At 35.2% G+C, this 12,460-nt stretch overlaps 2 protein-coding genes across 4 annotated transcripts; one reads left to right on the forward strand and one right to left on the reverse strand.

Moving 5' to 3' along the window:
- The first annotated feature begins 31 nt into the window (after nucleotides 1–31).
- LOC141524384 (putative transporter svop-1) lies at nucleotides 32–7,048 on the forward strand. 3 transcript variants are annotated; one of them, XM_074238224.1, is made up of 4 exons: nucleotides 32–672; nucleotides 754–915; nucleotides 1,046–1,208; nucleotides 6,882–7,048. In XM_074238224.1, the coding sequence occupies exons 1-4, from the start codon at nucleotides 618–620 to the stop codon at nucleotides 6,919–6,921; spliced, it is 420 nt and encodes a 139-aa protein (XP_074094325.1). In that variant the 5' UTR covers nucleotides 32–617; the 3' UTR covers nucleotides 6,922–7,048. The 3 variants fall into 3 exon arrangements, 2 of the variants coding, with proteins under 2 accessions (XP_074094325.1, XP_074094324.1); XR_012478695.1 differs by lacking the exons at nucleotides 32–672; nucleotides 754–915; nucleotides 1,046–1,208 and adding an exon at nucleotides 5,035–6,763 and having other exon boundaries at nucleotides 6,882–7,000; XM_074238223.1 differs by lacking the exons at nucleotides 32–672; nucleotides 754–915; nucleotides 1,046–1,208 and adding an exon at nucleotides 5,035–6,526 and having other exon boundaries at nucleotides 6,882–6,995.
- Nucleotides 1,215–10,429, reverse strand: LOC141524383 (uncharacterized). The gene is made up of 2 exons (XM_074238222.1): nucleotides 9,623–10,429; nucleotides 1,215–4,159 (listed from the first exon to the last, which is right to left on the reverse strand). Exons 1-2 carry the CDS (start codon nucleotides 10,427–10,429, stop codon nucleotides 4,091–4,093), a joined length of 876 nt encoding a protein of 291 aa, XP_074094323.1. The 3' UTR covers nucleotides 1,215–4,090.
- Between the last annotated feature and the right edge of the window lie 2,031 nt (nucleotides 10,430–12,460).

Below are 12,460 nucleotides of genomic sequence, written 5' to 3' on the forward strand. Positions count from 1 at the left end.
CAATGTAATTTTCAGTACTTTACGGCCCTTGGGGAACACTTGTTCTAGGTCCGATTAAATAAAATAAATAAATAATTAAAAAATCTTTGAATATCTCAGAAACTCTTAAAAACGTATTTACAGTGGCAAAAAACTTATTAATTATCACAACTATCTAACGATAACTGCTTCAATACTATTCAGATATAATAGCTGTATTTACTATCGTTATTGCTGCAACAACTCAAGTGTTTCGATAATTTGCAATCGACTTGTTTTATTTATGATAAATAAGAAAAAAAAAATAAAAAGTTAGTTGTATCCGGAGAATTATGACCGAAGAAATAGTTTTTCCTCATAAGTAGCATCATACGGTGAAGATTATCGTGTATACATTTGAATACAATAAAATGGAGGGATAACAATTAATTTATACAAAAACGAGTATTTCTGAGCATACCATCACAACGTATTGACAATATTAGTGTTATCGGAAATATAGTAGTTCATTCACGACTAATTATTTGATTAGTATTAGTTCCTGCGCTAAAAAAATTACATTTATAACAATTTACTTGTTTTACGAGAAGTTTTTGCTAATAAATATTACAGTAGCAGTGCTAAGAATTATTTTTACAATGAAAACTGTAAGAGTGGAAGAAAAAGTTATCGAAGAAGCTTTGAACCAGACCGGTAAGAATATTTTTCTACCAAATTTGAATTATTTAATTTTATTGTCATTGATAATATTATCATTTAATATTTCAATTCAAGGTTTCGGCAAATTCAATTACAAAGTATTAATAGTTGCGATAATAATAACAATAAATTCCGGAATAAGTTTTGAAAATATAAGTCTGATAATGCCAGCGGCAAGTTGTGATTACAAAATGTCAACGATTGCACAAGATCATATTGCAACTAGTTCGCTGTGTGGTAAATAATTAAATCTTGTAGTTATCCATAAAATAAAATAAAATTGCAATTTTTTTTTTTTTTAATTAATAATCATTTTTTAATCACTAAAAATTTTTCTTATCAATTTTAAAGAATATTGATATTTAAGGACTGGCACTCGGGACGTATTTTTGGGCATTCATGGCAGAAACTAAGGGTCGGAAATTGAGCCTGATTGTTGGATTACTATTAGACGGTGGCGCTAATGTTATTGCTTCAGTTGTTTCTAATTACTATGGATTTATTATTTGTAAATTTTTTAATGGTGTCGGGTAAGTTTTTTAGTAATAAATTTTTTCTCTAAATTATCCCAATTAAATATAAATTAATAGTATATTACATACGTAGGCCAGTAAAATAAGAAAAATCTCAGATCACATGTAATTGTTGGCCGAGGCGAAGCCGAGGTTGACAAACATGTGGTCTGAGGCTTTACTTTTTACTGGCCAAGGTGTGTATACTATTTTTCTGCTCGACGTAGCCGGAATGTGGCAACTTCGTTTAGCGCAGCGGCCAGAAAGTTGCCACTTTCCGGCCGGAGGGCAGAAAAATTTTTGTATTGTCGCAAACTCTCCACTAAGGAGAATTTCCGTAATTCTTCTATATGTAGTTGATTAGTTAGGAATTGGTTCAGGATCTATCTGTTTAAAATAAAAGACTCGGTGTTGGGGTGAATAATTGTGATTAATTTATTCCCCAAGAGGAGAAAACTCTAGCAATTGCTAGAGAAAAACTCCTCGAAGATGTTACAGTTGAGAAATATGTGAATGAATATGTGTGTTGATATGAATGTATATATGTTTGCACTGCTGTGCAATGAGGGGTGAGAATAGATCTCAGCCACCGTTAGGTTATTGTGGTTAACCGTCAACCGTTAATATCTCAGTAGAGATATAAAATGTAATTATGATCAGAAAGGATCGTGTGTTTGTAATCGGAAGAGAATTGACTGTGTGTTTAGAATGGTTTGAAAGAACCAGTAGGTTCAAGTATTGAATTTGATCGCTGGGATCGAGTTGTGTTATAAGTTTGATCGCTGGGATCGAATCCTTGATCGCTGGGATCAAGTGTGTTATAAATTTGATCGCTGGGATCGAATCCTTGATCAGTGGGATCAAGTTGTGTTATGAATTGATCGCTGGGATCGAATCCTTGATCGCTGGGATCAAGTTGTGTTATGAATTGATCGCTGGGATCGAATCCTTGATCGCTGGGATCAAGTGTGTTATAAATTTGATCGCTGGGATCGAATCCTTGATCAGTGGGATCAAGTTGTGTTATGAATTGATCGCTGGGATCGAATCCTTGATCGCTGGGATCAAGTTGTGTTATGAATTGATCGCTGGGATCGAATCCTTGATCGCTGGGATCAAGTGTGTTATAAATTGATCGCTGGGATCGAATCCTTGATCGCTGGGATCAAGTCGTGTTATGAATTGATCGCTGGGATCGAATCCTTGATCGCTGGGATCAAGTTGTGTTATGAATTGATCGCTGGGATCGAATCCTTGATCGCTGGAATCAAGTGTGTTATAAATTGATCGCTGGGATCGAATCCTTGATCGCTGGGATCAAGTCGTGTTATGAATTGATCGCTGGGATCGAATCCTTGATCGCTGGGATCAAGTTGTGTTATGAATTGATCGCTGGGATCGAATCCTTGATCGCTGGGATCGAATCCTTGATCGCTGGGATGAAGTCGTGTTATGAATTGATCGCTGGGATCAATTCCTTGATCAGTGAGATCAAGTTGTGTTATGAATTGATCGCTGGGATCGAATCCTTGATCAGTGAGATCAAGTTGTGTTATGAATTGATCGCTGGGATCGAATCCTTGATCGCTGGGATGAAGTCGTGTTATGAATTGATCGCTGGGATCAATTCCTTGATCAGTGAGATCAAGTTGTGTTATGAATTGATCGCTGGGATCAATTCCTTGATCAGTGAGATCAAGTTGTGTTATGATCCTAGAGGATCGAATTAATTTTGATTTAAATGATTTGAATATTTTGTTTAAATTAGTAATTGAATATAGTTTTCTAATTTACGCGAGAATTTACTATTTAATTTAAATTACTTTCTCAATAACTCAACAAGCTATTAAATATATGAATTTATTAATGTACTTGTTTCTTGTAAATTTGATTTGAATTTAACAATTAACACGATTAAATTTAATTAAATAAAGCACATCAATGAAGTTAAGTTAATAATTACGATTGACTAAATTCAATTAACACTTGCAAAATATAACTAATTAACAATGATTTTAATTATAATTGAATATTATGAAACTGAATTGAAGATTCTTGACAAACTTTTGACAATGATAATTTATTGCGTCTAATTTATCACGCGATTGAAGACAATGGCCGCGATGCTAAACGCTAAGTACGACGTACTTTTTATTAGCGTCTTAAATATTTGACCACGAATTTATGTTAAGTTTAAAATTGATGCACAAATGTCGAATCAATGAATTTAATTAAGTATGAGAACTGATAATTAACTGATAATTAATTACGTTAGCAAATAATAAAACACAATGGAATAATTTCTTTGTCAGAGAGAACGCAGGTATATTGCACTAGTCACTAGTCCCAGTACAACTGCCGCTCATGGCGTCCCCACCGGCCTCGTGCCCCGGGCTTGCCGGTCTTCTTCCCGCTAAGTCATGGGGCGCATGTGCAGCCGCCATTTGACATCGCGTTCATAAGAACGATAATGAAAATTGCCATGAGAATAACCCATGTTAAATATAAAGTATAGATATTTAAAGTTTGAGTATACTCATAAGAGCACTCTAGTCAATCTCTTTTGTACCGACATCAAACACACTCCCCCCGTTGCGAATGTATGAGAAAGATTATGGCATGTAATGTATGGTGTAATACAATGGTTGTTACATTATTAGATCAAGTATTAATAGGTAATGGACATAATAGAGTGATGTTTCGTTTGAACAATCCTCGTGATGTTCGGATTGATGCGAGCCGAGTAACTCCGTCATCTCCGGGATGAAGTTCGACCACGACACCCAATTGCCACAGCATGCATGGTTGGTTTTTGTCCATTAACAGTACGATCTGATTAGGTTTGATTTCCCCTTGAGTTGTGTGCCATTTTTGACGAGTTTGGAGTTCATGGAGGTATTCTAGGTACCAGCGTTTCCAAAAATCTTGTCTGGCCTTGGTGATGAATTGCCATACGCTAAGACGATTATCTGGAACATCAGAAAAATCATGTTCAGGCAGCATTGTGAGAGGGCGACCTATTAAGATATGAGCAGGTGTTAATGCTATAGGATCATTAGGATCACTAGATAGCGTGCATAACGGTCTAGAGTTAAGTATAGATTCAATTTGTATAGTTAGAGAATTTAATTCTTCAAAGGTGAGAAGTTGATCCTTCACTACCCTCTTAAGGGGCACACCTAGTGTGAAATTTCGAAAAAGTCGATTTTTTTTTTTTCATATTTCGGTAGATTACACCTTTAAAAATAACATATTAAAATTTCAAATCGATATCTCAAATAGTTTTTGAGTTATAACATTTTAAAGAGCAGCCGCTCGGCAGCTAGAGTGTCATTAGCTGCGAGACGTACCTGAAGTATTGTTCAGAGTCTACTGTCTCTTCCAGCCCCTATAACACGATTCCAGTTTCTATTGTTGGCTCTCAGGTATACAAAAATATATCATTATAATAATTTCTAGAAATTTCTAGAAATTTTTCGTTTACTGCCACGTAAATTATTTTCGGAGCCAGACACATTTAGTCTCATTGTGATCGTTGTATCGAGCGCATCATAATTTTACACGTGCTATTTTCTTGAAAATGAGTGATCAATCTTCATATTCAAATAAAAAAGGAACTCACAATGTTCCTAAGCATCGATCAATTGCGAAAAACGCAAGTTTACCGGAAATAGATTTACATTTGAGCAATCTACTGCGAATACCAGTACGTCCGCAGAAAAGTTATTACAAAATAATGACAATAATGTTGTGATTGACCCATCTCATGGATATTGTATTTTGCAATTTTTATCAGTTTTTAGTGCAATTAGTAATTTAGTGGTGTGTAAAACCTGTCAAAAAAAGTTACTTTCAATCAAGCAAGTTCAAGAGGTCTAGGGTTCAAAATTGCTATTATTTGTGAATGTGGCAATTCGTATATTAATTCTGGACCAATGATTAATAACGCATTTGAAATAAATAAACGTATTGTTGCTGTGATGCGTCTATTGGGCATCGGAATAAATGGGATAAATTTTTTCTGTGGATTAATGGATTTAGCATGCAAATTTTACGACCAAACTTTTGCGGGATGTTTTACGAATTTACAGATTGCAGCCGAAACTGTTTGTAAGCTCAGTATGCAGCAAGCTATAAATGAAGAAAAAGAGCTTACATTAAAGAAAGAAAATTCGGAGACAAATTTGACTGTTAGCGGCGATGGTACCTGGAAAAAACGTGGCCATACTTCCCGTTTCGGAGTAGTTACGCTGGCAGGAAAATACAGCAAGAAAATTCTTGATTCATGCGTAAAATCTACATATTGTCAGAGTTGTGTTTTTGGAAGAAAAAAAAAGATAGCGAACCTGAAGATTATGAGGAATGGCTATCATTACACGATGAAGAATGTGATGCCAATCATAAAGGATCTGCCTCAAAAATGGAAGTGGATAGTGTAAAAGACATGTTTGGTCGTTCCATTAGTAAATATGGTGTAAAATATACCCGCTATATTGGTGATGGTGATAGCGCTACCCACAAAGGACTTATAGATTTGAATCCTTATGATATTCCTGTTGCTAAATTGGAATGCTATCTACATGTGAAAAAAGAATGGGAACACGTTGCCGAAGTGTAAAGAACATTAATAAGAAATTAGGAGGAAAAAGTAAAACATCACAAAAGTTAACTGTAAATTTTATAAATAAACTCCAAAAATATTATGGTTTAGCAATTATGAGGAATCAAGATAATGTAGATGAAATGTATAAAGCAATCTGGGCAACATTTTATCATTTCTGTTCAACTGACAAAAACCCAAATCATAAAAATTGTCCAGAAGGCGCTGAAAGTTGGTGCGCTTATCGCCGCGCGGAAGCTGAAGGAATCACTAGTACATTTAAACACGATTACCTCCCACTGGATCCAGAAGTACAAGAAGCTATAAAACCTATTTATGAAGACTTATCTCGATATGAATTGCTTGATAGATGTAAAGGTAACAATACTCAAAACAACAATGAAAGCTACAACGGTTTACTTTGGCACTTTTCACCCAAGCATCTTCATAATGGCTTCAAAACTATTGAATTGTCAAATAATTTTGCAACTGCAATATTTAATGACGGTTATTCGTCAATTTTGAAGATATTCAATGTAATGGGAGTGATAGTTGGACCTGCAGCAAGAGATTTTGCGGCTCTTAAGAACGACACGAGAATACGAATCGCTGATTATCGCCAAAGGGCTTCTTCAAAAGAAGGTCGATCATCTCGAAGAAAAGCTTCTTCAGCTGAACAAGCCCTTTTCGAAGAAGAGGAAGGTGTATTATATGGCCCTGGAATAGCAGATTAGCTGTAAATATGATTTTAAACCACTTATAACAGTGGAAACGATCATTTTATCTTTAAACGCGTTTTTCTCGAAACAGCATTTTCCGAATTTGCTGCAGTGATTACTCAAAAACAAATGATCCGATCACTATCGAATTTTTTTTACATGTTCTATATATAGTTCTCCGTACAATGACCTATCGATTTTTTGATCTGATCAAAAATCGAATTTTCGCAGGCCACAAACGACCAAAATTTTAGGTAAAATTCGACTATTTTTTTAAAACGCCGCCATATTGTCAATTTTTGATTTTTTTTTTTTATCGTAGGTCATTGTACAGACAATATTATCTAGTTTAACGAGATATTTTTTTTTTAGATTTCATCCACGGAGAAGGCCGGAATCACTGCAGCAGTGAAGGACCTTTTTTTTTTCGCGCCGTTAGAGATCGACGATAACTTAAAAAATATTTAATTTTTTTCTTCAAAAATTTCATTATGTATTCCTAAAACATGTATAAATATATTCTTAAAATTTTAAAATAATTGATAAAGTATTTTTTTTAATAAAAATTCCCAAAAATCACGTTTTTTTTAGGCCGTTACACTAGGTGTGCCCCTTAAGATGATGTTTAAAGGACTTTACTGCTGCTTCCCAAATGCCCCCAAAATGTGGTGATAATGGTGGATTGAATTTCCAGATAATGTTTTTTCTGATAGCGTAATCATTTACTAGATTTTGATGAGATTGAGATGTAAAAAGAGCATAGAGTTCGTTCAGTTGATTATTAGCGCCTACAAAGTTGGTACCATTGTCAGAATAAACATGAGATGGGACCCCCCGGCGACCAACAAACCGCCCAAAGGCTCCCAAGAAGCCATCAGAGGTCAGGTCGCTAGCAATCTCAAGATGGACCGCCTTTGTGGCCATCCAAATGAAAACACATCCATAAACCTTAATCTTAGTTCGATTTCTGAATTTTCGTTCTTTTATGAATAAAGGTCCAAAATAGTCTACTCCCACATGTGAGAATGCAGCGGACTCTGTTACTCTGGCACTAGGTAGATCAGCCATCTTCCCTTGAAGTAATACAGGGCGATGCCGAATGCATTCCACGCATCTTTTGACAATCCGCCGTATCTGGCTTTTCCCATCTAGTAACCAGAATTTGTGGCGTAAGGTTGATAAAGTAGCTTGTATACCGGAGTGGTATGAATTTTTATGAGTTTCTCTAATAATTAAATCAGTAACATAATGATGTGATGGTAATAAGATTGGATGTTTTGTGGTGAAGGAGATAGGGGCGTATTTCAAACGACCACCTACTCGTAATAAACCATTTTGATCAAGAAATGGATTTAAACAACGTAATCTCAAGTTTTTAGTTTCTCCAGTGTCTTTAATTTGTTCTATTTCATCGTGAAATTGTTCTAGTTGAATTAATGCAAGTATTCTAATTTCAGTTTTTGACTTTTCTTCAACACTCAGAGGCTTATGTTTGAATTGACTTGACTTAAGCATACGTAAAACAAATGAATATGAGTTGATGAGTGTTGAATATGAAGAAAAGCGTTGGAATAGGTCATTAGTGGATGTAAGCACGCAAGTATTTTTTCGTAAACCTGGTAGTTCTGATGGAACGGACTGAATTGAGATTGGCCAGGTATTGGAGTCCTGTGAAAGCCACGTAGGACCCTTGAACCACATTTTGTTTTTAAGAAATTCAGAAGGTAATTGACCTCGAGATAAAGAGTCAGCTGGATTATCACATGTTCGAATATGACGCCATTCTATGTCTTTCCCGAGAGCTTGTATTTCTGAAACTCGATTGGATTCAAAGACCTTAAGAGTGTGAGGTGAACGTTTGAGCCATTGCAAGACTATAGTTGAATCTGACCAGAAAATTATTTTGTTACATGTGAAATCAAATGCGGGAAGTGCTTCTTTGTATAATCTAGAAAGTAATTGTGCTGCACATAGTTCTAATTTAGGAATTGTTACATCTTTAATCGGCGCAACTCTGGATTTTGAACAAGCTAAATTAACCATGATTTGACCTTGTTGATTCATTGATCGTATATATAAGCAGGCTCCGTAGCCTATTTGACTGGCGTCACAAAAGCCGTGTATCTCGATATGAATAGCATTAGGAATAACAATGTTACGATCAACAGCAAATTCTCTAATTAATGGTAATTGTGCAGCAAATTTACACCAGAGAGTATGCAAATTCTGAGGTATTGCTTCATCCCAATGAACCTTTGCTTTCCAACATGCTTGTATCATAGTTTTGGCAGCAAGTACTACTGGACCTAATATTCCAAGTGGATCGAAAATTTTTGCGACATCTGATAAGATTGTTCTTTTAGTTATTTTTCTTAAAGAATCTAGTGAATTAACAGTATAGATAAATTCATCAGTTAAAGAGTTCCAATAAACCCCCAAAGTTTTAGATATAGGATCATCGTTAATAGCACAATCTAAGTCAAGAGTTCTTTGATCAAGTTATCCAATGCATGTTTATGATTGGAGGCCCACTGACGGAGTTCAAAACCCCCCTTTCTTACTAATTGAATTATTTCGTCACGTAATTGTAAAATTTCAGACAAAGAATTTGTTCCAGTTAACAGATTGTCTACATACAAATCTCGTTTAAGTATGGTTGAAGCATTTGGAAAATTGTGACGTTCGACATCAGCTAATTTGTTTATTGTACGTGTGGCTAGAAAAGGAGCTGCTGATACCCCAAAAGTAACTCGTTGTAGTTCAAAAGTACTAATTGTGTCATCATGATAATGAAGAATTCTTTGAAATTTATGATGGTCCGGATGGACTAAAATCTGTCGGTACATTTGAGCAATATCAGAAGTCATAGCATAAACATAACTACGAAAACGTAATAAAATAGTGAATAAGTTATCTTGTACAGTAGGCCCCGTCAGTAGAACCTCGTTCAAGGAGATACCTTTGTCGGATTTTGCAGAGGCGTCGAATACAACGCGTACCTTGGTGGTAGTGCTAGATGTCTTAATGATGGGGTGATGTGGTAAGAAGTAGCCCGGCTCTTGATCATTTGATACAAGTACCATATGACCAAGGTCGATGTACTCCTGCATTACCTTATTGTATTCAATCTTAAGTTGTTGATTTAAATTCAATCTCCTCTGTAATGAGAGAAATCTTTTATAAGCTTGTTGTTTTGAATTATCAAAATCTACATTGTCGACTTTAAAGGGTAGTTTTACAATGTATCTCCCAGTTGCATCTCGTGTAGTATTAAGTTGATAGTATTTTTCACAAAGGGAATCATCTAAAGTTCTAGATCCCCTGGGACTAATGTCTTCTATTGTCCAAAAACGTGTTAATTGATTTGATAAGTCTAAAAGTTGACATGATACAGGCTGTGTGTTATTATCATCGTTGATTCCCCCCGCTACAACCCAACCAAGCACGGTTTTCTGAATGATTAAGTCACAATCGTCAGGTGAGCGATTTATTTGTCCAATTGACAGCAAAGCCAAGGTGGTTCCAGAACCAATAAGAACATCTACTGGTCGTGGAAGATGAAATAGTGGATCAGCAAGAGTTATGTTATTAGGTATATGTATTTTATCACGAGGAAATACTTCATTAGGACTTAAATCGGTGATTTTACTGACTGTTAGAAAGGATAATGATTTTTGAAATTTACTATTCAAAGATTTACATACTACTTGTATAAGATGTTTAGAGAATGTTTGCATTCCATTAACCGCGCCAATAGGAATAGCACAATTTTGAATTGGTAACTTTAATTTGTTTGTTAAATCTTCAGTGATAAAATTAGCAGTAGCACAAGTATCTAGTAAAGCACGAGCTTGTATGAATTTACCATCAAAATCACGTAGGTGTATGAGAGCGCTCATCATTAATTGAAAACGTGGCATTCTAAGTGCTGTGGTTAGGTTGTGCACAGATAGTCATTTGGTGGAGTCCTTGGCAGCTGGTGTGACAATAGTTGATTCAGGCTTAGAAGTAAGTGTTGTATTGTTTTTGTTATGAGAATATTGTTTTTGTGGAGTTTGCGCATAATGCAGCATAGTGTGGTGGAATTTGTTACAGAGTCTACATCGTATTGAGTTACAAGGTCCCTTGTGATTACGTAAACAGTTAATACAGAGTCGGGAAGCTCTAACAAACTTAATGCGTTGGTCAACAGTCAATGAGTTGAATTTCTGGCATTTAAATAAGGGATGATCTTGTTTACAGTTTGGACAAATGTTAGCAGTGTTAGTCATCAGTATTCTAGTGGATGATTCTCCGCACTGGGTTTTAGAAATATTTCCTGAATAGTCATTGCGTTTTCGTTTAAAAGGTTGATTTGAATTGTGATGGTCATGATGTCGTGTACTAAGTCTAAAGGCATAATTCGTAATGAATTTACTAAAAGATTCAAAGGTTGGAACAGTATTGTCATCTGTAAACGTTTCTGACCATTTGTCTCTAATTCCAGTAGGTAATTTATTTTCTAACATTCTTACAAGCATAACATTAGTTATTGGTGAATTTAAAGATTCGAGGTCACTTAAATGTTGTTGACCAGTATCGATAAATTTAGTGAGATTGTCTGTGGTAGCAACAGTGATGGGCCTTACATTTAAAATGGCATCACAATGCTTGTAAATTAAAGTGCGTTCTTTTTGATAAGTATCTGTGAGTAATTTCCAAGCCTTTTCGTAACTCTCAGGGCTGGCAGCGTAAAGCGCAAGCTTGTTAGTTGCAGCACCTACTAAACATGAACGTAGATATAAGAATTTATTGAGATCATCCACATCAGTTCGTCCGTCTATTAATGTTCTAAAAGTGTTTTTAAAAGAAATCCAATTTTCAAAATTCCCGTCAAACTTAGGTAGTTGTGCAGTAGGAAGTTTTGCAAGGCCTTGTGTTCCAAAGGAAGTGTTTGCCATTGTAGTGTTCATTACGGTCGAATTGTGAGATGTATTAGCAGTGTCAGTTGGAATCAAGTTCGCTAATTTATCTGCAAGGGCGAAATAATCTACTCTAACCTTTTCAGCCAGTTCCAATTCTGCTGTATCGTCAGAGTTTAATAACAAATGTTCGTCAATTAATGTATCAAATATGTCAAACATTGGTTTAATTCTTTCAAACTGCAGAGCAGCATTTGAGAGTGTTATTCCTCCTACTGTTAGTTTAGACTGTAGTCTTTGTAATTTGCTTTCTAGTAGGTTTCGTTTTTGTTCAAGAGTATAATTTAAATTGTCCATGTTTAAATTTAATTATTAGATTATTGATATTGTAGTCAATTAATAATTGATAGTTTTAGGTTATCCTTTTGGCAAATAAGTTATGAATAAGAATCAAAAAATATGAATCACTAGTTGATGATTAAATTGCAATTGAATAATTATATTAATCAATCGTAGTTTAAATATAAGTAATTAGATAATAATAATTTGAGACTTATCTTTTTATTGTTAGATGTCCAACGATGAAGTTAATTGACACTTGTTTCCACTTCGTAAACCAGGGTTCGTGAGTTCAAACCTCACAGGAGGCACCAATTTGTATTGTCGCAAACTCTCCACGAAGGAGAATTTCCGTAATTCTTCTATATGTAGTTGATTAGTTAGGAATTGGTTCAGGATCTATCTGTTTAAAATAAAAGACTCGGTGTTGGGGTGAATAATTGTGATTAATTTATTCCCCAAGAGGAGAAAACTCTAGCAATTGCTAGAGAAAAACTCCTCGAAGATGTTACAGTTGAGAAATATGTGAATGAATATGTGTGTTGATATGAATGTATATATGTTTGCACTGCTGTGCAATGAGGGGTGAGAATAGATCTCAGCCACCGTTAGGTTATTGTGGTTAACCGTCAACCGTTAATATCTCAGTAGAGATATAAAATGTAATTATGATCAGAAAGGATCGTGTGTTTGTAATCGGAAGAGAATTGA

Source organism: Cotesia typhae, unplaced genomic scaffold, assembly GCF_013202065.1.
Source record: "Cotesia typhae breed Kobodo isofemale line unplaced genomic scaffold, CoteBio_Ctyphae contig_22, whole genome shotgun sequence".
In the NCBI taxonomy this organism is placed as follows: Eukaryota; Metazoa; Arthropoda; class Insecta; order Hymenoptera; family Braconidae; genus Cotesia; species Cotesia typhae.

What these genes read in the sequence shown, in the direction of transcription:
- LOC141524384 (XM_074238223.1), top strand. Translation starts at nt 5,760, where the DNA reads ATGCTATCTACATGTGAAAAAAGAATGGGAACACGTTGCCGAAGTGTA.
- LOC141524383 (XM_074238222.1), bottom strand. Translation starts at nt 10,429, where the DNA reads ATGCCACGTTTTCAATTAATGATGAGCGCTCTCATACACCTACGTGAT. An exon ending in TTAAGATTGAATACAATAAG is followed by an intron (nt 4,160 to 9,622) that starts GTAATGCAGGAG and finishes CTGATGTTCCAG; the next exon opens with ATAATCGTCTTAGCGTATGG.